Source organism: Delphinapterus leucas, chromosome 15, assembly GCF_059928025.1.
Source record: "Delphinapterus leucas isolate spDelLeu-1000000601 "Yukka" chromosome 15, BTC_Dleu_Yukka2, whole genome shotgun sequence".
NCBI lineage: Eukaryota > Metazoa > Chordata > Mammalia > Artiodactyla > Monodontidae > Delphinapterus > Delphinapterus leucas.
Window position 1 is genome coordinate 23,684,084 of NC_143143.1, and position 23,522 is coordinate 23,707,605.

Below are 23,522 nucleotides of genomic sequence, written 5' to 3' on the forward strand. Positions count from 1 at the left end.
CACTTCCCTTTGCCAATGTGAAAAAAAAAACCATGTTTAAGTGTAAATACATGTATACTATTTCGGTATCTAAACATTTTAATGTCACAATGTTAAGGCCTAAACATATAGCTTAGATATATTACTTTTTTCTTTAATAGATTATTTTTCAGAGCAGTTTTTAGGTTTACAGAAAAATTAAGCAGAATGTACAAAGTTCCCATATAACCTCTTCCCCCAGTAGTTTCCTCTATTACTAATATCTTTAGTTTTAGTGTGGTACTTTTATTACAACTGATGAGCCAAATTGAGACATCATTATTAATTAAAGTCCATAGTTTACTTTAGGGTTCACTCTCTGTATTGTACATTCTATGGGTTTGACAAATGTATAATGCCATGTATTCACCATTACAGTATCATGCAGAAGGGTTTCAGTGCCCTAAAAATCCCTTGTGTTCCACCTATTCTCTCCCCTCTTCTGGCTGGCAACCACTGATCTTTTTACTGTCTCTATAGTTTTTGTTTGTTTGTTTGTTTGTTTGAATTTATTTATTTTTGGCTGCACTGGGTCTTCGTTGCTGTGCGCGGGCTTCTCATTGTGGTGGCTTGTCTTGTTGTGGAGCATGGACTCTAGGCACGCGGGCTTCAGTAGTTGTGGCACGTGGGCTCAATAGTTGTGACTCGTGGGCTCTAGAGTGCAGGCTCAGTAGTTGTGGCGCACGGGCTTAGTTGCTCGGCGGCATCTTCCCGGACCAGGGCTCGAACCCACGTCCCCTGCATTGGCAGGTGGATTCTTAACCACTGCGCCACCAGGGAAGCCCCTATAGTTTTGCCTCTTCCAGAGTGTCTTATAGTTAGAATCATACAGTATGCAGCCTTTTCATATTGTTTTTTTTTTCCCTTAGAAATATGCATTTAAGATTCCTCCATGTTCTTTTGTGAATTGATAGCTCATTTCTTATTTTATTCTTTTAGATTGTTGAACAGATAAATACAAAACTGCCATCATCATTTGTAGAAAAACTATTTATACCATCATCTAAACTACTATTTTTGCGTTATCATAAAGAAAAAGAGGTGAGTGATTCATTGATCAGACTTTTGATCAACTTAGGTCATTGAAGAGTTTGACTCCTGTTCCTTAGTAGGCTACATAAATGAAATCGAAATGATAAATATTTGATTTAGAATATAGAAATTATAATGATTCACTTAATATTTGATTTTCATACTGTATACTTTGGTGAGTGATATGCAGATAGTTTTATTAAATTTGTTTTATTAAAATGTGATGTGTATGTTGTAAATAATACTTCATTGTTAGCTTCCTAACTGACTCCCAGTCAAAGCCACTATAGACTTTCTAAGTAGATGTAGGAAAACCTATCTTAATAAAATGCTGTTTGTATGTGTTTTGATACTGGCTTGGAAAAAAAAAAGGAGTTTTAAGAAATTTCACATTTTCATTTTTAATTTAGAGGACCCTTTTTTAAATAAAGCTTTATAAATTTTAAAATGCTTACTGATACTATGTAGGTTTCCTAAATTGCTTTTTTAAAAATTAAGGTCTTTGGTGTTTTGGACAGTAAATGTATCCGTCTTAAACTGATGTGCATCATCACCATTATGCAGATAGTAATATACTTTCCATTTAATTATCACTTTCCTGAATTCTTGTTTTAAGGTTGTTGCTGTAGCCCATGCTGTTTATCAAGCAGTGCTCAGCCTGAAGAATATTCCTGTTCTGGAGACTGCCTATAAATTGATTTTGGGAGAAATGACTTGTGCCCTAAACAACCTGTTACATAGTCTACAACTTCCTGATGCCTGTTCCGAAATAAAACATGAGGCTTTTAAGAATCATGTATTCAATGTAGACAATGCAAAATTTGTAGTTATATTTGACCTCAGTGCTCTGACTACAATTGGAAATGCTAAAAACTCACTGATTGGGGTGAGTATTTACTTGTAATGTCTTTGTTTTATCCCATTTCAGCCTCTTCTTATTGCATGTTTACATATTTCATTTACCTATCAAGGCAGTGTGTCTACAGAATCACATAGATCAAACGGCCATATTTTGGACATGCCTGGATAATTAAAATTGACAGGAATATTTTCTTGCCATTATGTTTAGCTCTTGCTTTCCTTGATAAGTTTTTTATATTTGTTTTATTTTTTACAAAATGTATTTTAATGTTTTCTCCTATTTACTCTAGCATGCTTTTAGAAAAATTGTCAACATTTTCCACAGGACAAGTTTGTATAGTTCTTTTAATATGCAACCCCTTCTTCCCCTGGTACTCTTTTCCTTCTTCCCACTAGAGTTAGTGCTTCCATATGGTCCTTATTTTTTGACTAACTACTTTTCTCTAGGAACATTCATATGTTCTTTTGGAGAAAGAATAAAGATTTCCTGTAAGAAATTTGAAGTGACCATGCTTTTCATTTATAATTATTGCTGTGGTTAGTATATTCCTCCCTCCTATTGGACCTTGCAGGATTGAAAAACATGATTTATAATGAAAAGTAATGGGATATTATTAAGGGGATAATGTAGTCTAAGAGAGAAGGGAGGGAAGAGTCAAGATTTGATGTTTATATTTGCATGCTTTCCATATTGTTAGATCAGACTGCCCTGTGTCCCTCCATAGCTGCTCTTTCCCTCACTGCTAGGCTGCGGTAGACTCTTCTATTCTTTGCATTCTAAAATTTGGTTGTTGAGAAATTCACATTGTGCTCAGATTTGAGGTTTACATCCTGCACTCTGGAAATGAGAGGGAGTCGGGACCGGGCAGTCAGATGGAAAGGAGTATCTTAGCAATGGAAAGAAAGGGAAGGATGGAAAAGGCTTAGAGTGGCAGAGTGTGCCTTTTTTCCTCACTGGACAGGGCAACTTGCCATTTGAAGTACATGGAAAACTGAGGAAATACGATCTACTACACTGAAGGGTGCAAGGGCTTTGTTTAGATGAAGGATCAGCAAATTACAGTCCATGGACCAAATCTAGCCCACTACGTGTTTTTTTTTTCTTTCTTAAAAAAATATTGAGATATAATTCACATACATTATAATACTCATTTAAAGTATGCAATTCATTGACTTTTAGTATACTCACAGAATTGTGCAACCATCACCAAACATCACCTCTTTCTGTAAAGAATTTTTATTGGAACATAGCCACTTTTATTCCTGTTTTTTTGTCTGTAACTTTTCTCTCTGCAGTGGCAGAGTTGAGGAGTTGGACGTTGTACCAGAGGTGTCATGTGGCCTGCAAAGGCTGAGATATTTACTCTCATCTTCACAAGAGATATTTGTTGATCCCAGGTTTAGTGTACTAGCTTGTTTCCAAATTTAAATCTGTCAATTTTAATTTTTAAAAATGTGTAGACATATTTTGAAGGATAAACTTTTTGTATGCTCATGTATGTCTTGTAGGAGCCATACGTTTACTTTCTTTTGTATGTCATCAGATGTGGGCGCTGTCTCCAACTGTCTTTGCACTCCTTAGTAAGAATCTGATGGTTGTGCATGGCGACCTGGCTGTTCACTTCCCTGCCATTCAGTACGCAGTGCTCTACACATTGTATTCTCATTGTACCAGGTAATGTATTTACATATACCTCTTAAGAAAAAAAAATTTTTTTTTTAAAGGGAAGATGGGTCCTTTAGAGTATACATTTATTTTATAAGTTTATTTTATTTTATAAATTTATTTTCGGCTGTATTGGGTCTTCATTGCTGTGTGCGGGCTTTCTCTAGTGGCGAGCGGGAGCTACTCTTCGTTGTGAGTGGGCTTCTCATTGCGGTGGCTTCTCTTGTTGTGGAGCATGGGCTTCAGAAGTTGTGGCACTCGGGCTCAGTAGTTGTGGCTCGCGGGCTCTAGAGCGCAGGCTCAGTAGTTGTGGCGCAAGGGCTTAGTTGCTCTGTGGCATGTGGGATCTTCCCCGACCAGGGATCGAACCATGTCCCCTGCATTGGCAGGCGGATTCTTAACCACTGCGCCACCAAGGAAGTCCCTAGAGTACATTTTTTAAAATGTGTATTGACTTAACTTTGGAATTGCCTTTTTTTTAAACATGAGAGATGAAAAGATGATCCAAATTTTGTCTTCCAGGCATGACCACTTTATATCTAGCAGTCTTAGTTCCTCGTCCCCATCCTTGTTTGATGGAGCGGTGATTAGTACTGTAACTACAGCTACAAAAAAACATTTCTCAATTATATTAAATCTCCTGGGAATATTGCTTAAGAAAGATAATCTTAACCAGGACACAAGGTAACTAATACTTATAATATTGTTTCTAACTTTTGTTAATTTGGCTTCATAATTTGAGAAAAAGAAATGAAGACTGTCATTTGAATGGGTAGAGCAACGTCTTCATTATGAAACACTTTAAATTTTTGTTTTATTATTTAATCTAGAATTTCTTGTTCTTTCCTGAAAGAATTACATAAAACCTCCCCCTCCTGCAATATTTTATAGATGAATATATTTATAGAGATTTAAAAATATTTTTTGCTACGATTTATGCTAGTTTGGGGAGATTTTCTTAAAAGACAGTTTTGGCAAAGGAATTTCTCTAGTTTTAATATTTGTTTCTTATCGCTTGAGGTATTTAAAAGACCAAAAGAAAACTAATGTAAAAAGAATAGGTCTTTCAAGGTGTTTTTCTATTTTTTTTTAATGTGAAATCAACTGTATATTTTGTGTTTCAGGAAACTATTAATGACCTGGGCTTTGGAAGTGGCTGTTTTAATGAGGAAGTCTGAAACATACGCACCTTTATTCTCTCTTCCATCTTTCCATAAATTTTGCAAAGGCCTTTTAGCCAACAGTAAGAATCTGAGATTATTTAATTTTGTTAATCAGTGCTTAAAAGAGATCTTTGTTAATGGCAGAAAGATAGTCACTTGAGTGCTTTTCATGACTGGAGATGTATCATCCCCATTTTAATGACAAATGCATAATCTGTCTTAATTTTTTTGCCATTCTTAATATGTGAAAAACAAGTTGTTTTTAAGTGATTGTCACATTTTTAAGCTTATGTGATTGTTTATACATTCCATGTACTTTTAAAGTTTCCTTCAGAGAAAGGTTTGGGTGAAGACTAGTCACCCTGAGTGGGTTTTGTTGAGAGTATCATTTTCCCAAATGTTACTGCCAGTGATGGTTCCAGGCAGGAGCAGCCCCTCATCCATAGTAGGCACTCATTGTTTATTGAAATGAATGGATTCAGAAAATTATGACATAGTGGCATATAATTTCTTCTGGCAAGCTGAAAGTGTCTTTAAATTTTTAATAGCTCTTGTCGAAGATGTGAATATCTGTCTACAAGCATGCAGCAGTCTACATGCTTTGTCCTCTTCCTTACCAGACGATCTTTTACAGAGGTATGGATTAAAGATCCAATATTTTGACCCTGGCCCTTTTGATCCTTGGAAATATTCCACACTTGTATTATCTGTTTCATTTTTTGTAGGTGTGTTGATGTTTGCCGTGTTCAACTAGTCCATAGTGGAACTCGTATTCGACAAGCATTTGGAAAGCTATTGAAGTCAATTCCTTTAGATGTTGTCTTGAGGTATGTTGGTGCAAAGACATCCCACAATGTTTAGTTCAGGAAAAGACAAGTTGCCTATTAGTGAATTAATATCACATCTTGTATGGCACTTCTCAGTGACTGAAGAGATGATAATTGCTACAGAATAATACTTATAATGTCAAAATATGTTTCTCAGTAGTTATTATTCATAAAACTAAATTGTATTCTTTTATAGTTTTAAATTAGGTCAATTTTGGTGCTTTAAGAACCTTAAATTTCAAAGTTGTAACATTTCTGTATGTATTTTTTAAGTCTTAATTTTATCAGTTTTTACTTTCAAATTTAGTTGGCAGGGAAATGATTCATTTCCAGTATGAACTAACTTTTTAACGAAAACATTTTGCATAACAATGATTTTATTTTCTGTCTACAGCAATAACAACCACACAGAAATTCAAGAAATTTCTTTAGCATTAAGAAGTCACATGAGTAAAGCGCCAAGTAACACATTCCACCCACAAGATTTCTCTGATGTTATTAGCTTTATTTTGTATGGGAACTCTCATAGAACAGGGTAAGATTATTTCTTTGACTCTTTCATCTGGGAAAAGTAATTTAAATATACATGAATGTCTTAACCCTGTGCCCAGTTTTGAGGAGAAAATATGTCAGGGGTGGCAGAGTAGAAAGTAATATTCTTCTCAAATGGGTTGTTTTAAGTTTTCAGTAGTAGGAGGAATTGCTTTGAAGATGGCATCTGAAGAAATAAAAATGGGCTTTGCAACTGACAGTGATGGTGAAATGTAGTTGACAATTAACTGATCTGACCTAGTCATCAGTGCTTTGCAGAGGGGCCTGGGGGCATAGGCATTCTGGAGATTTTTAGTTGCAATGAATGTTTTATCCTGATAGCCAAATTGTCATGAGCCTTTTACCCTAATAATCTGTCTATACCATACCCCATCCTATTTCAACTCTAAAAGACCTCTTTAAAATGAGAGGTGGGGACAATGCTTCCCAATTTTACATGTTTGCCTTTTTCAAGTAGGGAAGATTGTAGTCCCCTACTCCCATTTCCCTTGCAGTTTGTTTTTTGTTTTTGTCTTTTTTTTTTTTTTTTTTTTAACGAAGTTATCATTGTCTGTTAAATATGAAACTGCTTTTCCCAGGAAGGACAATTGGTTAGAAAGATTGTTCTATAGCTGCCAGAGACTGGATAAACGTGACCAATCAACAATTCCCCGCAATCTACTAAAGACAGATGCTGTCCTTTGGCAGTGGGCTATTTGGGAAGCAGCACAGTTCACTGTCCTTTCTAAGTTGAGAACCCCACTGGGCAGAGCTCAGGATACCTTCCAGACAATTGAAGGTAATTGACTCTGCATTGTTTCAAACTTTGTGATGTAAATACTTTCAAGCTTACATTAAGAAATAATGGATTTCTTATCTTGTTAAAGCAAAAATTTGAGAGTATACGACTTTTTTCTTTAGTACTTTATCAGTTAATCTTTTAGATATGTTTGTTAGAATAAACTTTTACTAAATAATCATGTTGTATGTGTTTTTGTTCACAAATTTAGGGGATTTGTGTGGAGAAGATGTTTTTTTCCTCTAAAAATGAAAAGATCTTGTTGGGACTTTTGTTTCTAAATGATGAATATACAGAGGATACTTGATAAATGTGAATTTGTGAAATTATCTCTAAGAACTTCTAGAATCTTTGAAGATTCCTTTTAAATTTGGAATGCTGTTTTTGGTTTTAGGTATCATTAGAAGTCTTGCAGCTCACACATTAAACCCCGATCAAGATGTTAGTCAGTGGACAACTGCAGACAATGATGAAGGCCACAGTAGCAACCAGCTTAGACTTGTGCTTCTTCTGCAGTATCTGGAAAACCTGGAGAAGTTAATGTATAATGCATATGAGGGATGTGCCAATGCATTAACATCACCTCCCAAGGTTGGTTTCAGTGGGCTGAATGTTGCTTGGTCAGTTTCGTGGTCAAACCTGGCAGTGTGTGTGTGCAGAGCTGAAATCGCAGTGGACCTATGTATATGCTTTATGTGTATTTGAGACATCTCTGCCTGTAATTTGAACCAGTCCTGAGCTCTTCTTTCTCGTCTAAAGGTCATTAGGACTTTTTTCTATACCAATCGCCAAACTTGTCAAGACTGGCTGACTCGGATCCGACTCTCCATCATGAGGGTTGGATTGTTGGCAGGACAGCCTGCTGTGACAGTGAGACATGGCTTCGACTTACTTACAGAAATGAAGACAAATTCATCTCAGGTAAAGTGGTGTGTGTGTGGAGTTAATTAAATCTGTTAATTAGAAAAATTTGGGCTTAATTCCTTTGGTATGATCTAATCTATGGATAAAAGAAGTTAAAGGTTCTATTCATTTTTTTTAAATATAATTTTATTTATTTATTAATTATTTTTGGCTCTGTTGGATCTTCGTTTCTGTGCAAGGGCTTTCTCTAGTTGCAGCGAGCGGGGGCCACTCTTCATTGCAGTGCGCGGGCCTCTAACTGTTGCGGCCTCTCTTGCTGCGGAGCACATGCTCCAGATAGGCAGGCTCAGTAGTTGTGGCTCATGGGTCCAGTTGCTCCGCGGCATGTGGGATCTTCCCAGACCAGGGCTCGAACCCGTGTCCCCTGCATTGGCAGGCCGATTCTCAACCACTGTGCCACCGGGGAAGCCCCCGTTTTTTTTTTAATGAACTTTAAAAAAAATATATTTATTCATTTATTTAATTTTTGGCTGCATTGGGTCTTCGCTGCTGTATGCGGGTCCTCTCTAGTTGCTGAGAGCGGCGGCCACTCTTCGCTGTGGTAGCCTCTCCTGTTGCGGAGCATGGGCTCTAGGCACGTGGGCTTCAGTAGTTGTGGCTCGTGGGCTCCAGAGTGCAGGCTCAGCAGCTGTGGCATATGGGCTTAGCTGCTCTACAGCATGCAGGATCCTCCCGGACCAGGGCTTGAACCCGTGTACCCTGCATTGGCAGGCGGATTCCCAACCACTGCGCCACCAGGGAAGCCCGGTTCTATTCATTTTTAAAGCTTTTGTTCCAGTATTTTTATACAAGCAGTAACTTCCAGGGTCACCTATTCATATTTTTTACTTAGAATGAAAATATTCATTACTTATGCTTAAGGGTTAGAACTTTAAAGGTAATTCTAAGAAATTTGTGTATAGAAGAAAGAATTTTTATAACAATTTATAATGATTATATAAGTATAAGAAAGTAATAATTTTATAATAGATGTAATAGTATAGTACTAATAATGTTATAATGTAGGGAAATGTGCTGGCTAGTAAGTAGGGTCACTAAGTAAGTGGAATCCAAAAATTGCACATGTTTACTAGTTAAGGTAATGTCAGTAGGCAATATTCAAAGACATAAAATTAAGCATTCTTTAATTCATGGTTATTTAATTTTTGTTTTATATTTACTTCACGTGTTACTCCCAAAGATGCCACGGTTTAAATGTTTAAGTAAGTTTGTTTTGTAAAGACTGACACACATGTGCTATTAAGGTCCATCACCACCACCCCCCTTTGTATCTACATTATATGTAACATTTTAGGTAATTCCAATAATGCAGTTTCATTGTTGTAAAAATAATTGTTAAATAAATTTGACTTCAGGCTTTAGATTGTGATCCGTAGTTATAAATTTAGTAGAGATTTGGATTTTGAAGGTATTGAGGTCTGTGATTGATTTTTCTGAATGCCACTCTCAGGGGAATGAATTGGAAGTAACTATCATGATGGTGGTAGAAGCACTGTGTGAACTTCATTGTCCTGAAGCTATCCAGGGAATTGCTGCCTGGTCATCTTCGGTCATTGGAAAAAATCTTCTCTGGATTAATTCAGTGGCCCAACAGGCTGAAGGGAGGTAAGTCGGAAGGAAGGAAATGGGTGATAGGATTTCTCTATGTTAAATTTTTTTGTATTACTGACTAACATTGTAATTAAATGTTAATTACGCTTAATGTTGATTCTTAATTGATAACCTTTCATGTAAGAGTCTGATACAAATTGCCCTTTATGGCCAGAGTTCTTGCTCATTAGCTCTGTGCACTAAATGTTCAAACTCATCGCTCTAGGTAAACTCATTCAGTGCCTCTATGTATGCTTATGTAAGTTTTACCAAATCTGGAAAATGTAGGGAAAATAAAAGAATGGCTCATAATTCCATCTCTTAGTGGCAACTCTTAGTTTTGGTGTACATATATGCCTTCTTTCTAGTTCTTTTTTCTCTTATATATAGTTTTTTATCCTCTTCACAGAATAGCAGTATTTCTGCTGGTCTCATGATTTTGCTTTTTCTACTCAGTAATATTTAAAAAAATATTTTGCCATGTTAAATATTCTACGATGTGATTTTTAACAACACATTCCTTTTTCTTTTTTTTTTGGGAATGCACCATAATTTAACGTTCCTTATTGTTGGACAGCAAGGTTATTTGTGATGTTTTTACTAATCTTAATGCACCATGGTACTTAATTCTTTGCTCTTGTTTTCTTTGAATGCATTCCTACAAGTTGATTTACTAGAAGAAAGGCTATAGACCATAAGGCATATGATATAGACTATTGCTAATTTACCCTACATAAAAGATGGTTCCAATTTGTATCTCTAACAGTAGAGTAACACCTCTTCCCTGCACGTTTGTGAATACAGAGGGCTACTGAGAAACAAGAACCCTGCCACCATATTAGTGAAAATGTTTAATTTACATTTCTTTATTAATAGTAGAACTTTCCCCATATGTTATTGACCATTTGTGATTTTTAAAAACATAGATTATGTCTTTGTGGCCTCTCGGTTTTTTCATTATTGATCTGTGAGATTTTATTATACACCAAGATTATTGATGCTAACTTCTTGATTGGTAATTTGTTTTTAATGTTCATGTTTTTTTAAAAATAAATTTATTTATTTTTATTTTTGGCTGTGTTGGGTCTTTGTTGCTGTGTGGGGGCTTTTTCTTGTTGCGGTGAGCAGGGGTTACTCTTCGCTGCAGTGCGCGGGCTTCTCATTGCAGTGGCTTCTCTTGTTGCGGAGCACGGACTCTAGGTGTGCAGGCTTCAGTAGTTGTGGCACGCAGGCTCAGTAGTTGTGGCTCACGGGCTCTAGAGCACAGGCTTAGTTGCTCCACGGCATGTGCGATCTTCCCCGACCAGGGCTCCAACCTGTGTCCCCTGCATTGGCAGGCAGATTCTTAACCACTGTGCCACCAGGGAAGTCCCTTTTTTTTTTTGGATGCCCAGAAGTTTCAAATTATGATGTCATTAGATCTGTTAACTTTATGTATTTTTTTTCTTGTGTTTGTTTTTCTATTTAGTCTTTGCACACATTGAGATTAAATACTGATATATTCTGTTAGTTATTTTATACTGTCTCTTAAACATTTAACTATTTTTGAACTTATTTTCATTTTTTGTGAGGAAGAGATCTAATTTTGTGCCTGCTCAGCCCCACACAGAATAATCAACTCATTGTCTCAGCTCAATTGATTAACTCATTCTTTCCAGTTTTTTAGAAATGAAATATGTGGATAATTAAAAAATAAGACTGTTTGAACTTGTGTTGAAGGTTTGAAAAGGCCTCTGTGGAATACCAGGAGCACCTGTGTGCCATGACAGGTGTTGATTGCTGCATCTCCAGCTTCGACAAATCTGTTCTCACATTGGCTAATGCTGGGCGTAACAGTGCCAGCCCCAAACATTCTTTGAATGGTGAGCATTCAGGGTTTAAATAAAAAGTTGTAGTCAAATAGTTTGTGCTCATGATTTTACTGTATATTTTTAGATTTCTCTGCTCTTTGAAATATTTATAACCGCTTTGGGTCTCTCTCTCTCTCTCTATTTTATGAAATACTTTCACTCAGGTGAATCCAGAAAAACTGTGCTGTCCAAACCAACTGACTCTTCTCCTGAGGTTATAAATTACTTGGGAAATAAAGCATGTGAGTGCTACATTTCAATTGCTGATTGGACTGCTGTACAGGAATGGCAGAATGCTATCCATGACTTGAAAAAGAGTACCAGCAGTACTTCTCTCAACCTAAAAGCTGATTTCAACTACATAAAGTAAGGATTTCTTACCCCATTAAACAAATTTTCAGTAAATTTAAAGTCGTCTTTTATGGCAGAAAAATATTAAAATTGTCCATATTTACTATGGCACGATGGTTATAGTTCTAATAATACTGCCATTCTAAAAATGACTACAATGAAAAACCAACATTAGAGGTGAGGTGGGTATTCATGCAATGGGAAGACAGATTTCTATGTTGAAGCAGTCATTTGGTATTGATTCTCAGAGCCTGTTCTAAAATCATGATGAATATAAAGAGAAATTTGTCACTGCTTTAGAAAGGATAACGTTTGATGGCTTTGTTTCTAAATTAGGTGTGAATATATCAAAAACATTTATTATAAAGAGGTCAGAGTTTATGACATTTGTAAATTAAACTCCCTTTTTTGTTTTTCCCTTATTCCTCTCTGCATTTATTAATCTCTTAATTTGAAATTTGAGTACAGGCTGTGTCCCAGACACTTCGCTGGGATGATAAGGGTCATTAGCTGTCCTCACCATCAAGGAGCTCAGCTTGTAGTGAGTAAATGAATTAATGGGTAGTTTCAGCATTGAGCACGTACTGAGTGCCAGCCACTGGGGTGTAGCACTGTGTACGACAGACACAAATTCTAACCCTTGAGGAGCTAACCTTCTAGTGAGGAGGAGACACACAGACTAGGTTGGGGAATGCCATCAGGATGTCATTTGAGCACAGACTTGAAACAGACCTGACGCAAGGATGATAGGCTTGGAGTGTTCTGGAAATGCCTGGGAAGCCACTGTGGTTGGAGCAGAGTGAATAATAGATAAGGGTAGAGAAGTAGGTGGGAACTCTGAAAAAGACTTTGACTCCCAATAAGGTAGGAAATCTTAGGTGGGATTTGAGTAAGAGAGGCATATCATGATCTGACTTACTGGCTCACTCTGCTGGGTTGTCAGGAGACTGGAGGTAAAGGGCCAGCGTGGACGCATGTAGACCATTGATCTGTGGGGCAAAGGTAGAGGGAGGAAAACAGATGCTATTAATTGAAGTAGGAACACACAGCGAACAATGAAGTATGTTTAAAGTATGTGAAATATGCAGACAAGATTGTTTTAGTAAGCAGTTAAGAATTGGATTTGGAACTAAGGTGAAAACCCTAAGCTGGAGAGAGATTTGGGGAATCATTAGTATATAGGTGATACTTACAGGCCCTCTTTCTTTTTCACTCTTTATACTCCAGAGCCTTCATAAACCACCAAACCACAGATAATGCTCTGGAGAAGAGTGAGTGAAAAAGAAAGAGGGCCATGGTGAGAGTCCTTTTGAGCATCTTTGTTAAGGGATGGGAGAAGAAGCCGCTGAAGAAAACACAAGGACATTGAGGAAGGCAATGTTAGAGATGCAGAAGAACCAGACAGGAATAATCATCCTTGTAGGGAGCTTCATAGACTGAGCAAGAAGAGCTTTGTAGAGAGAGAAGGAGAAGCAGCCAGGTTGAATACTGTGGAGTGGTGGAGAAACTTGAAAATGAAGTTTTAGTTAGGTTAATTGGGTAATGAAGTCAAGGAAGGAACGCTGTGGCTGGAACAGAGTACTGTGTGTTTATTATAAATGTTGGAGAGATTAAATGTTCTTTTAAGCCTTGGGGAAGGAGCCATAAGAAGACGTTGAAGAAGCAGGGTAAAGAAGAGTGATTGAAGGATTAACTGGACTCCACCTTTCCTGTGCCTCAAGGAAAGCAGTTAAAGTTGGATATATACAGTTTGGGGAGTGCATGTGGATTGGGGGGTAAAGGTAGAGAAAATGAAAACAGTCTGTGTTTGTTTTTTTCCTGAGGTGTCAGTCATTAGCTGAAAGTGCAAGGGCATTGTAGAGCATAGTGGGGACACAGCAGACCTGCCGTTTCTGTGGTGGCAGAAATGATAAGTGTGTTGGTCACCACACCGAGACAGTTCATCAGTGCCAAGTGATTATGGCTCACCTGAGAAGCTGATGGTTGCATTGATCCAAGCTTGGGGTTTATTAAGGTAGAAGCAGGTACAGTCAAGTGATGTACACTTTCAGTGCTATATTCAGTGCTGGAAATGTAAGGGAGGTGACATAGTGAGAGGGACAGGAAAAGATGAGAGATTAATGGAAAAGAGGGAAATTGAGAAACTGTAAGTCATCTTGTTGGTTGGAGAACAGCTGTAATAGGAATGCGAACAGAATGCAAGATCTGGAAGTAGCAGTGGGTTGCTAGGAGGGTAAGGCCCTCATCCTGGCATTGAAGCTACAGACTATCGGAAGGAGTTCCAGAGGTGTACCATTTTCAGGTAAGGTGAGGAGAAGGGAAGGAAAAATTCTTTGAAAGAAGAGAAACAGCTTCCAGGAAACAGTGGAAAAGGGAGAGGAGGAGGGAGGCCAGCAATGAAAGAAGGCAGGAGTAGGATATCAGATTGAGATTAATAGAATAGGAGACCTACTGGGGCTTGCGCTTTAGGTGAGCAGTGAGGCCATGCAGGGAATTTAGTGGTAACTTGGGGAGAACTAGATGTTGAAGTTGCCCTGCAGAGCTCTACTGTTAGTGTTTTGGTCGGGCCCCCAAGGATAACAGACTGCAAAAAGAGGAAGGAAACATGGAGGGTTGAGTATGCTAAACTGAATGTCTGTAGCTATGACTTTCCAGTTTGCCACTCTAATTAAGATGGTAGTCACATCTTCAAAGTAAAAATAAAATGGTGGCCTACGTGGAAGGAACTTCCATCAAAGGAATTCTGTATAACTGCTTTCTTTTTCTAGAATTTGTTCTGTATTTTTGAATGGTTCCACAGGCTGGATAGAGTGTAAAATAAGCTAACCAATATTTTAATTACAGATCACTAAGCAGTTTTGAATCTGGAGAGTTTGTTGAATGTACTGAGCAATTAGAATTGTTACCAGGAGAAAATATCAATCTACTTGCTGGAGGATCAAAAGAAAAAATAGGTATTTGAGATAATTTTAAAATTAAGTATTTTAATGAACAAGTTGTTTGAAATGTTTGACTTAGTATATTTTAGTGGAAAATCTGGAAGTTTTTCTGTACATTTTTTGGGGCAGAGTGTGAAGCAAAAAATTAGGGCTGTTCCCTTTACCTTTGATTTAGCAAATGAAAAATAGTTTAATTCAAATTAAGCAAACTAAGTAAGGCTACTGTAACACTTAGAGATTTATCTAGCCATTTTCTTTGAAAAAGTGCAAGTTGTGTTTAAATATTTTTCTTGCTTGACATCTTGATGTGGTTCATTAATTAATTTCTTTGTCACAACTGAAGCATTTTGTAAAATGTAGTACTGAAGTTAGTATTATGAATATTTTGTGTGTTAACATTGACTTGCTAAATTCAGTGTTTGCCCCTTTTAAGTAGTAGGTTGACTTACTGATTTTTGAGTCTTTGAACTCATTTTGAGAGGTCTGAGGTATTATTTTATGTGAAGTATTTTTATATAGCTACCAGAAATGCTTAATCGTAGTATCTGAACTTAATATGAAACTGCCTGAACTTAAATATGAACTTAAACATGAAAGGAGGTATTCATTGGTGATTGTTTTTTAATACTGTCAAGGTACCTTGTTAAAAGCAAATTAACTTAGTGGAACTTATTCAATTTCTGTAGATATGAAAAAACTGCTTCCTAACATGTTAAGTCCAGATCCAAGGGAACTTCAGAAGTCCATTGAAGTTCAGTTGTTGAGAAGTTCTGTTTGTTTGGCAACTGCTTTAAACCACATAGAACAAGATCAGAAGTGGCAGTCTATAACTGAGTAAGTGTAAGCCTAAGGAGGTGAATATGCATTATGTGTACCATATGGTAAATGTGTGTAGATTGGTGGGGGTGAGACAGTTACCAGATCACTGCAGCGCTAGTCATGATAGCTTCATTTTAGTTGTAGAAGTCATATGATATGTGAATGTCACTTGCTAATATACAGAGGTTGAAACTAAGTAAAATTAAAAGTTTTATATCCCCAAAAGCTAATATTGATATCTTGACTTGCTTGTGTCATTTTACTTAAGAGCAGGCAGTTCCTTTTTCTTCCCCCACTTTGGATGCCAGTATAATAGCATCTTATCACACTGCCATATCCCTTTAGTGGTTACAAGTTGGAAAATCTTATTTATTAATTAGCAGTAAATATTTTCTTTCAGAAACGTGGTGAAGTACTTGAAGCAAACCTGCCGCATAGCTATTGGGCCACTGAGACTTTCTACTTTAACGGTTTCACAGTCTCTGCCAGTTCTAAGTACCTTACAGCTGTATTGCTCTTCTGCTTTGGAGAACACAGTTTCTAGCAGACTTTCAACAGAGGTGTGTATATGTGTATTTTTAACCAGGATATCCTTCTGAACATTAATAGGCATTAGTGTGGAATAAAGGCTGTTTTTCACATTTTTAAAATAGCATTTGTAGCATTTTTTGGACAAGCTAGTAAGTAAATCCAGAAATCTAAAATTCTATTTTCAGGCAAATTTTTATTGGAGAAGTATGTGAGGAAGATGGAACCTAAGATGTATAATCTCAAGGATGGCTGGTTGCTTAGGGTTTTTTCTCCCTCCCTCCCTCCCTCCCTCCCTCCCTCCCTCCCTCCCTCCCTCCCTCCCTCCCTTCCTCCCTTCCTTCCTTCCTTCCTTCCTTCCTTCGTTCCTTCCTCCCTCCCTCCCTCCCTCCCTCCCTCCCTCCCTCCCTCCATTTTTTTGGAAGAGGAGTTGGTTACGTAAATGTATACCAGATTATATAAATTTCAGATTTGACTGAAAAGAAGAGACTGTGCCTCTTCCTTCCAAATAGGGTAAAGTTTAACCAAAGATGGGCCCTTCCCAAAGGAAATAATCTTTGAGAATCTGTTTATGAAGCAGTAGTTTTATGTTTTTCTGTAACTTAGCTTCTGCTTTATAGTAAATGAGCTGTTTATTTTTTTATAAAAATGTGACTGCTTTATTGATAAGTACAATGATAAATTGGACTTAATATTCTGAAAAAAGTTTTTTCTTTTGGCAAAACATAGGTTTTTCTCTTTAGCGTGTTGTTTTCTCTTATAATTAGAAGATACAGTGAAGAAAGGGGAGCGTTTAATAGATAAATCTGGAGTAGATCTGAAGTAGCTGACCTGTGGGGTCATATAAGGAGCCTGTTTACATTAAGTAGTTTTGGTTTTTCTCTGGCAGGACTGTCTTATCCCACTCTTCAGTGAAGCTTTGCGTTCATGTAAACAGCATGATGTCAGGCCGTGGATGCAGGCATTAAGATATACCATGTACCAGAGTCATTTGTTGGAGAAAATAAAAGGTAATTCGCTTTTTTAAAAAAATGGCTTTGTTGAGATATAATTACACATTTTGAGTGTATAGTTCATGATTTTTGACATTTCTTCACCTGTGTAGCCACCAATTCAGTCAAGATATAGCATACTTATCTCACCCCCAGAGGTTTCCTTATGCTTCTTGCCAGTCATTTCTCCCATCTGTCCTGTCTTGGGCAACTGCTGATTTGCTTCCAATCACTATAGATTAGACTCATCTTTACTAAAGTTTTTTTTATAAATGGTACAGTATGCTCTGTGTCTAGCTTCTCTTGCTCAGCATTTTATTTTTTAAGGTTCCCTGTGTTCCATGTGTCAGTAGTGCCATCCTTCCTATAGTTGAGTAGTATCCATTGTATGAATATACATCGTATGAATATACATTGTATGAATATACCACAGTTTGTTTATCTGTTGATCCTTTGATGGATATTTGAATTGTTTTCAAATTTGGGCTATTATGTCTAAAGCTGCTGTGAAATTCATGTACAGGTCTTTGGGTGGATATATATTTGCCTTTCTCTTAAGTAAATGCCTAGGATTGGAATTGTTGGGTCATACGGTTTAACTTTTGAAGTAGTTCGGCAGTTTCTTATAAAGTGATTGTACATTTTACACTCCTTCTGACATCTACATACTTGCTATAGTGGTTCTTTAATTTTAGTCACTGGAGTGAATACAGTAGTATCTCATTGTGGTTTTATTTGTATTTTCCTGATGATTAATGATATTGAGCATCTTTTCATTTGAATAGTGGCCATTGTATATCTTATAAGTGTTCAACTCTTAGCCATTTTTAATGAAGTCATAAGACTTAAATATTCTGGATTCAAATTCTTTGTCAGATACAATGTACCGTGAATGTTTTAAATGCTTCAATTGAATAGTTAGAGAATTAGTATTTGTATCAATATTCATAAGTCTCATATTTAAGAAAGAAATGTCATATTAAAGGGATATTAGCAATTTCCTTTTCACTCTAATACAGAAAAGTTGCCAGAATCCTGTAGAATTAGTCAAAAATGTGGTCGCTAGGGTTACCGAATAAATTTGAGTATTAAATTTTAAGTAAGCCAATGCTGGGATATGGACTTGTAGTGCAGGGTGATTACTGGCAACTGTGACTCACTTGGACCCTCAGTGCCAGATAGACCTGGGTTTGGATCTTTAGCCCAACACTTGCAAATCGAGGGACCTTAGGGCAAGTCATTAAACTTCTGAGTCGCTTTGCTTTTCAGTTATGGGGATTGCCCCACTCATGAGATTCTTGTAAGGATTATAGGAAATGAGACAAGGTATATAAAAGCCCTAGCACAGAGCATGGCATATAATAGGAATACAAATATCATCTCCTTTCCCATCCTTCCCATATTGAATAAGTTTTAAAACTGAGAAGAAAAAGTCAGTAACCCAGTAGTTACATTTGGAGACAGAACCTCACTCCTCCTTATTTTTCTTTCTTTATTCAGCAAGTGTTTGTCAAAATATGTGCTTTGTGCCAGGTACTTTGCTGTAAGTTGGGATGTAATGGTGAACAAGACAAGCCTTTTTTCTGCATTCCTAGGACCAAAGAGATTCTGGAGTCTAGCAGGGAAAATTGTCATCAAGCAAGGAGCAGCAATATGGTGTGCTAAATGGAAGTGCACATGCATGGTGCTTAAAATAGCACAGCAAGGGCACCGATTTAATCCTAGGAATCAGAAAGGACTTGGGGAGGAAGTAACATTTAAGCTGAGACCAAGGGGCGGGTAGAGATGAGAAAGAAGGCAGACTGGTTTAGTTAGAGAAAATATCATGTGTGAAGTCCAGCAGCAGTAGTAAAATATTCTTAGATGACTCAATTCTCAATTCTCACCTAAGGGAGAATGGGAAGAGATGAAACTGGGTGAGATTGAGATTAGAATGCAGTGTAAGCATCAGTGCCTCTTAAGCCAGATTTCAGAGTTGGGGCTTTATCGGAAGGACAGTGGGAAGGCCTGAAAGGGAAGTTAAGTGTTCAGATTTACCTTTGTGTACGATCAGTTCAGTTGCAGATTGGAGAATGAATTAGAAGAGGCTAAGGCTGGGGGCAGAGGGACCAGTTAGGCTGAAGTCCCTGCTAAAGGCAACCAAGGTAGTAGCAGTAGGGACAGAAAAGAGCAGATGTGATATGAGGATTGAAAGTAAAGGCTAAGATGACTGCCAGGCACCTGCTTAGGTAGCCAAGTTGATCATGTGCCTTTACCTGAGAAAGAGAAAACAGAGAAGGAAGTAGCTTTGGAGGGTGGTGGAAAACGGATTCCATGTAACACAGGTTAAAGTGCCTTTGAAATACCTGAGTATAGGTGACTGGTAGGCAGGTGGGACTCAGATGTCAGGTCTGGGCTAGAGATAAAGATTCAAGAGTCATCAGCATTTGTATGGTAATGGAAGCCACAGGAGCAGATGGTATTGTCCAGGGAGAGTATGCAGAGTAGAGTAGAGAGCCTAGGACTGACCCCGAGGAACACCAATTATAATGGATGGGTAGTGGATGAGAAGGAGACTGAGAAAGATTCTTCAGAAAGGTAGGAGTAAACCAGGAGAGAATGGCATGGTAGAAGGGCAGAGGGTACTTACTCAAGAAGGGGGGATGGTGTAGCCTTAACCCTGATTCCTCACCCTTTGGCTTAGGCTCTTTATACTAAAACGATTCAGAAGCTAAAAAGTTAAATTTCTTTTTTTTTTTTTGCGGTGCGCGGGCCTCTCACTGCTGTGGCCTCTCCCGTTGCGGAGCACAGGCTCTGGATGCGCAGGCTCAGCGGCCATGGCCCACGGGCCCAGCCGCTCCGCGGTATGCGGGATCCTCCCAGACCGGGGCACGAACCCGTGTCCCCTGTGTCGGCAGGCAGACTCTCAACCACTGCGCCACCAGGGAAGCCCAAAAGTTAAATTTCTTATACTGAACGATTTTTACTTTTGTCTACTCTGTTGTATACATTTATTTTAACAAACATTTATTGTTTATTGTATGCCAAGCACTATGCTAGCTGTTAGGGATTTAAAGATGATGAAAAACGAATTATCTTTATTTAGGGAGGTAGTGGGGAAGGGAATAGTTGGGGAAGCAACTTTTTGGCCATGTTTCTCTGCAATCTGGGATTAGACCAGGCAAGGACTAATAAAACATTTTCTTCTCTCCAGAACAAACAATTCCAATTAGAAGCCATCTCATGGAATTAGGTCTAACAGCAGCAAAATTTGCTAGAAAACGGGGGAATGTGTCACTTGCAACAAGACTGCTGGCACAGTGTAGTGAGGTTCAGCTGGGAAAGACCACCACTGCGCAGGATTTGGTCCAGCATTTTAAAAAACTATCAACTCAAGGTCAAATGGATGAAAAATGGGGGCCTGAACTTGACATTGAAAAAACCAAATTGCTATATACAGCAGGTTAGTAAAATGAATTATGATTAATACACGACTATAATAAAAATCATGTGTGTGAATGTTACTGTGTATGGTGTAAGGCAATAATAGGAAAGTTGATTTTTTTCAACTGTTGCAGAAAATTTGGGTCCTGAAGAGTAAGTTATGTGTAATTGACTTACCTCTGCAATTTGGTGCTTTTAAAAGAGGTAATTTTGTTATTGTTTATTAAAGTAGGAAATGTTTCCAGAGATCATTGGTTATCACTGAATTTAAAATATTACTTTATCCTGAAAGAATGTCATTTGTTTGCTTCTAAGGCTTCTAAGGGCTGGTGTTTTGATTTTTTATAGGCCAGTCAACACACGCAATGGAGATGTTGAGTTCCTGCGCCATATCTTTCTGCAAGTCTGCCAAGGCTGAACATGCTGTTGCCAAGTCAATTCTGACATTGGCTAAATGGATCCAGGCAGAATGGAAGGAAATTTCAGGGCAGCTGAAACAGGTTTACAGAGCTCAGCAACAGCAGAACTTGACAGGTCTTTCTACTTTATCTAAAAACATACTCACTCTAATTGAACTACCGTCTGTTAATACAATGGAAGAAGAGTATCCTCGGATCGAGAGCGAATCTACAGGTAGGATTTGTTTGATTAGCTTTAAAATATTAATTTTAGAAGTTATTTCCCCCTATTTTAAAGTTCACAGTGTTAGGCAGGCTATAATTGGCCACAAAAACTGTCTCTGTGGAAATTTAGTATATTATGTTGCCCAGAAGTGACTAAAGCACATTTCTTTAGCATCTGATGCCACTGTGGAAGTCACTGAACTCCGCCTCCCAGGCCATACTTCCCATCTCCCCAGTTCATGGTGCTTTTATGGACCTTGATGTTTTTCCTGGCAGTAAGGTCCTGCCTGTGATATCTAAAATTCTACCTCATGCTAGGAGGAACAACAAAGTTACAGAATAGTGGCCTCTGGTCCCGTTGACTGGTGGAGCACAGAAACTACAGAAAGGTTCAAGTTTCACATCCTGACACTAGTGCTAGTAACAGAAGGGTACTCGACAAATAGGATAGTTAATTCATTCAGTGTTTGAGTGCCTGTTATGGTAGGCACCATTGTCCAGGTTTTACAGATTGGGAGATAACTAACCTTTTTGCTGAAACATGAGAATTTTGTTCATGTCATTCATTTTGTTGTTGTGAAGCCTAGAATTGTAGTTACTTACATTGGTCTTACTAAGTAATTCTAATCTATGTACTGTAGGCATCTTTATTCACAAGGGATATGTCTTGTGATCATTATAAATCTTCATATTGGCAAGTGGCACTATAGCAGGAGATTTCTTCACTTCTAAACTGGAAATAAAGATATTTACCTCATGAATCTTTGATTGAATGAAATTGTATACTCATCACCTATCTGTCATTTTTGCCAGAATGTTTAAGCTGAATCTAATTGTGAGGAAATGGCCAGTCAGATCCAAAATACAAGACATTCTAGAACACATCTGACACCTGAACTGTTCGTAAAGTTCAGTATCATGAAAGACATTGATGTGTTTTACAGGGTGATAATTTAAGCTTACTTGGGAAGCTGAGTGATTCATTTCAACATATTAGCCTTTTAGAAAAGCATAATACAAATGTGTGCTTTATCAAATTATGTACTATATAACATTATAGAACTTATTATTTGCAGATAGTAAAATCCTAAAATGTTAATGGGAATGCCAGTAGAAATTTATGAATGTGACATTGTTATTTTTTTCTCCACTACGGCAGTACATATTGGAGTTGGAGAACCTGACTTCATTTTGGGACAGTTGTATCACCTATCTTCAGTACAGGCGCCTGAAGTAGCCAAATCTTGGGCAGCGTTGGCTAGTTGGGCTTACAGGTGGGGCAGAAAGGTGGTTGACAATGCTAGGTATGTATGTTGAAATGTGTAATTTATTTAATGCATTGCAAAATAGAGATTTTTTTTTATAAATTTATTTTATTTATTTATTTATTTTTGGCTGCATTGGGTCTTCGTTGCTGCACGTGGGCTTTCTCTGGTTGCGGTGAGCGGGCTTCTCATTGCAGTGGCTTCTCTTGTTGTGGAGCACGGGCTCTAGGTGTGGGCTTCAGTAATTGTGGCACATGGGCTTAGTAGTTGTGGCTCGTGGGCTCTAGAGTGCAGGCTCAGTAGTTGTGGCACACGGGCTTAGTTGCTCTGCGGCATGTGGGATCTTCCTGGACCAGGGATTGAACCCATGTCCGCTGCATTGGCAGGCGGATTCTTAACCACTGCGCCACCAGGGAAGCCCACAAACTAGAGATTTAAAATCTCTGCTGACATGGCAAAGTTTAGGTTGCTGAAATACTGATGATTTGTTTTATTTTTATAGTCAGGGAGAAGGTGTTCGTCTGCTGCCTAGAGAAAAAGCTGAAGTTCAGAATCTGCTCCCAGACACTATAACCGAAGAAGAAAAAGAGAGAATATATGGTATTCTTGGTCAGGCTGTTTGTCGGCCAGCGGGGATTCAGGCAAGGAAAACATGATACAGTGTTTGGGGGAAATAGTGTCAAGTTCACTGTTCTAAATCACATATACTTGATTAAATGTTTTGTTTCAAATGAAACTTTGATAAGATGAAAGTGAGTTAAAGTATTTTTCTAATAAGAATAGTGTGATTTCTTGAGAAATCAAGTCATTTCCTTAGGGTCCTGTTAAAAAAGGCAAAGTTTGTTTTATGTAGATTTCTCTTTTAATTGCTCTTCTGATCAGAAATTCTTAATACTGGCTTGGAAGCTTTTAAAATATGCCAGTGTCTAAGCCCTTCTCCACATATTCTGGATGGAACGTTTGTGTATGTCTTGGGGATGGGAGGGTTTATTGAAGTTTTACTAGGTGATTCTAAATATACAGCCATAGCTGAAAACCAGCTGACTAGATGGTCTGTAGCATTTACTCCCTCCCCTCTCAAAGTTCTATGAATTCTAGAATGTTATAACTATTAAGTATTTAGTTGTAGACTTTAGAAGTTTGCGTTTTATTTGCTGAGATAAAACTGTGTTGACTTAGTTCTTGCTCTAGACTTCAGCATATATCAGTGTCTGTCAAAGCTGGTGTTTAAGTACATGTGCAGTACTGTAGACAGAGTAAGGTAATTCTCTGCAGGCAGAGTATTATGTTGTAACTCTGAAGCATTTAAATTCCCCAAATC

General features: G+C 37.8%; 1 protein-coding gene across 12 annotated transcripts in view; it reads left to right on the plus strand.

The window, feature by feature from the left end:
- Window positions 1–23,522, plus strand: part of SMG1 (SMG1 nonsense mediated mRNA decay associated PI3K related kinase) — a 96,960-nt gene that overhangs the window by 38,762 nt on the left and 34,676 nt on the right. For all 12 annotated transcript variants that reach the window (XR_016387801.1, XM_089896093.1, XM_089896094.1 and 9 more), the window contains 22 exons: window positions 958–1,059; window positions 1,667–1,936; window positions 3,456–3,586; window positions 4,100–4,261; window positions 4,702–4,820; window positions 5,289–5,376; window positions 5,466–5,567; window positions 5,962–6,102; window positions 6,698–6,897; window positions 7,292–7,488; window positions 7,657–7,818; window positions 9,272–9,426; window positions 11,131–11,273; window positions 11,426–11,627; window positions 14,457–14,566; window positions 15,238–15,385; window positions 15,771–15,930; window positions 16,788–16,908; window positions 20,084–20,332; window positions 20,662–20,946; window positions 22,096–22,240; window positions 22,704–22,842. Coding sequence is in view for 11 of the 12 variants with exons in the window: in XM_089896093.1 (XP_089752219.1) it covers window positions 958–1,059; window positions 1,667–1,936; window positions 3,456–3,586; window positions 4,100–4,261; window positions 4,702–4,820; window positions 5,289–5,376; window positions 5,466–5,567; window positions 5,962–6,102; window positions 6,698–6,897; window positions 7,292–7,488; window positions 7,657–7,818; window positions 9,272–9,426; window positions 11,131–11,273; window positions 11,426–11,627; window positions 14,457–14,566; window positions 15,238–15,385; window positions 15,771–15,930; window positions 16,788–16,908; window positions 20,084–20,332; window positions 20,662–20,946; window positions 22,096–22,240; window positions 22,704–22,842 (3,531 nt within the window). In the remaining variant the exon portion in view is untranslated. The remainder of the gene's footprint in view (window positions 1–957; window positions 1,060–1,666; window positions 1,937–3,455; window positions 3,587–4,099; window positions 4,262–4,701; window positions 4,821–5,288; window positions 5,377–5,465; window positions 5,568–5,961; window positions 6,103–6,697; window positions 6,898–7,291; window positions 7,489–7,656; window positions 7,819–9,271; window positions 9,427–11,130; window positions 11,274–11,425; window positions 11,628–14,456; window positions 14,567–15,237; window positions 15,386–15,770; window positions 15,931–16,787; window positions 16,909–20,083; window positions 20,333–20,661; window positions 20,947–22,095; window positions 22,241–22,703; window positions 22,843–23,522) is intronic.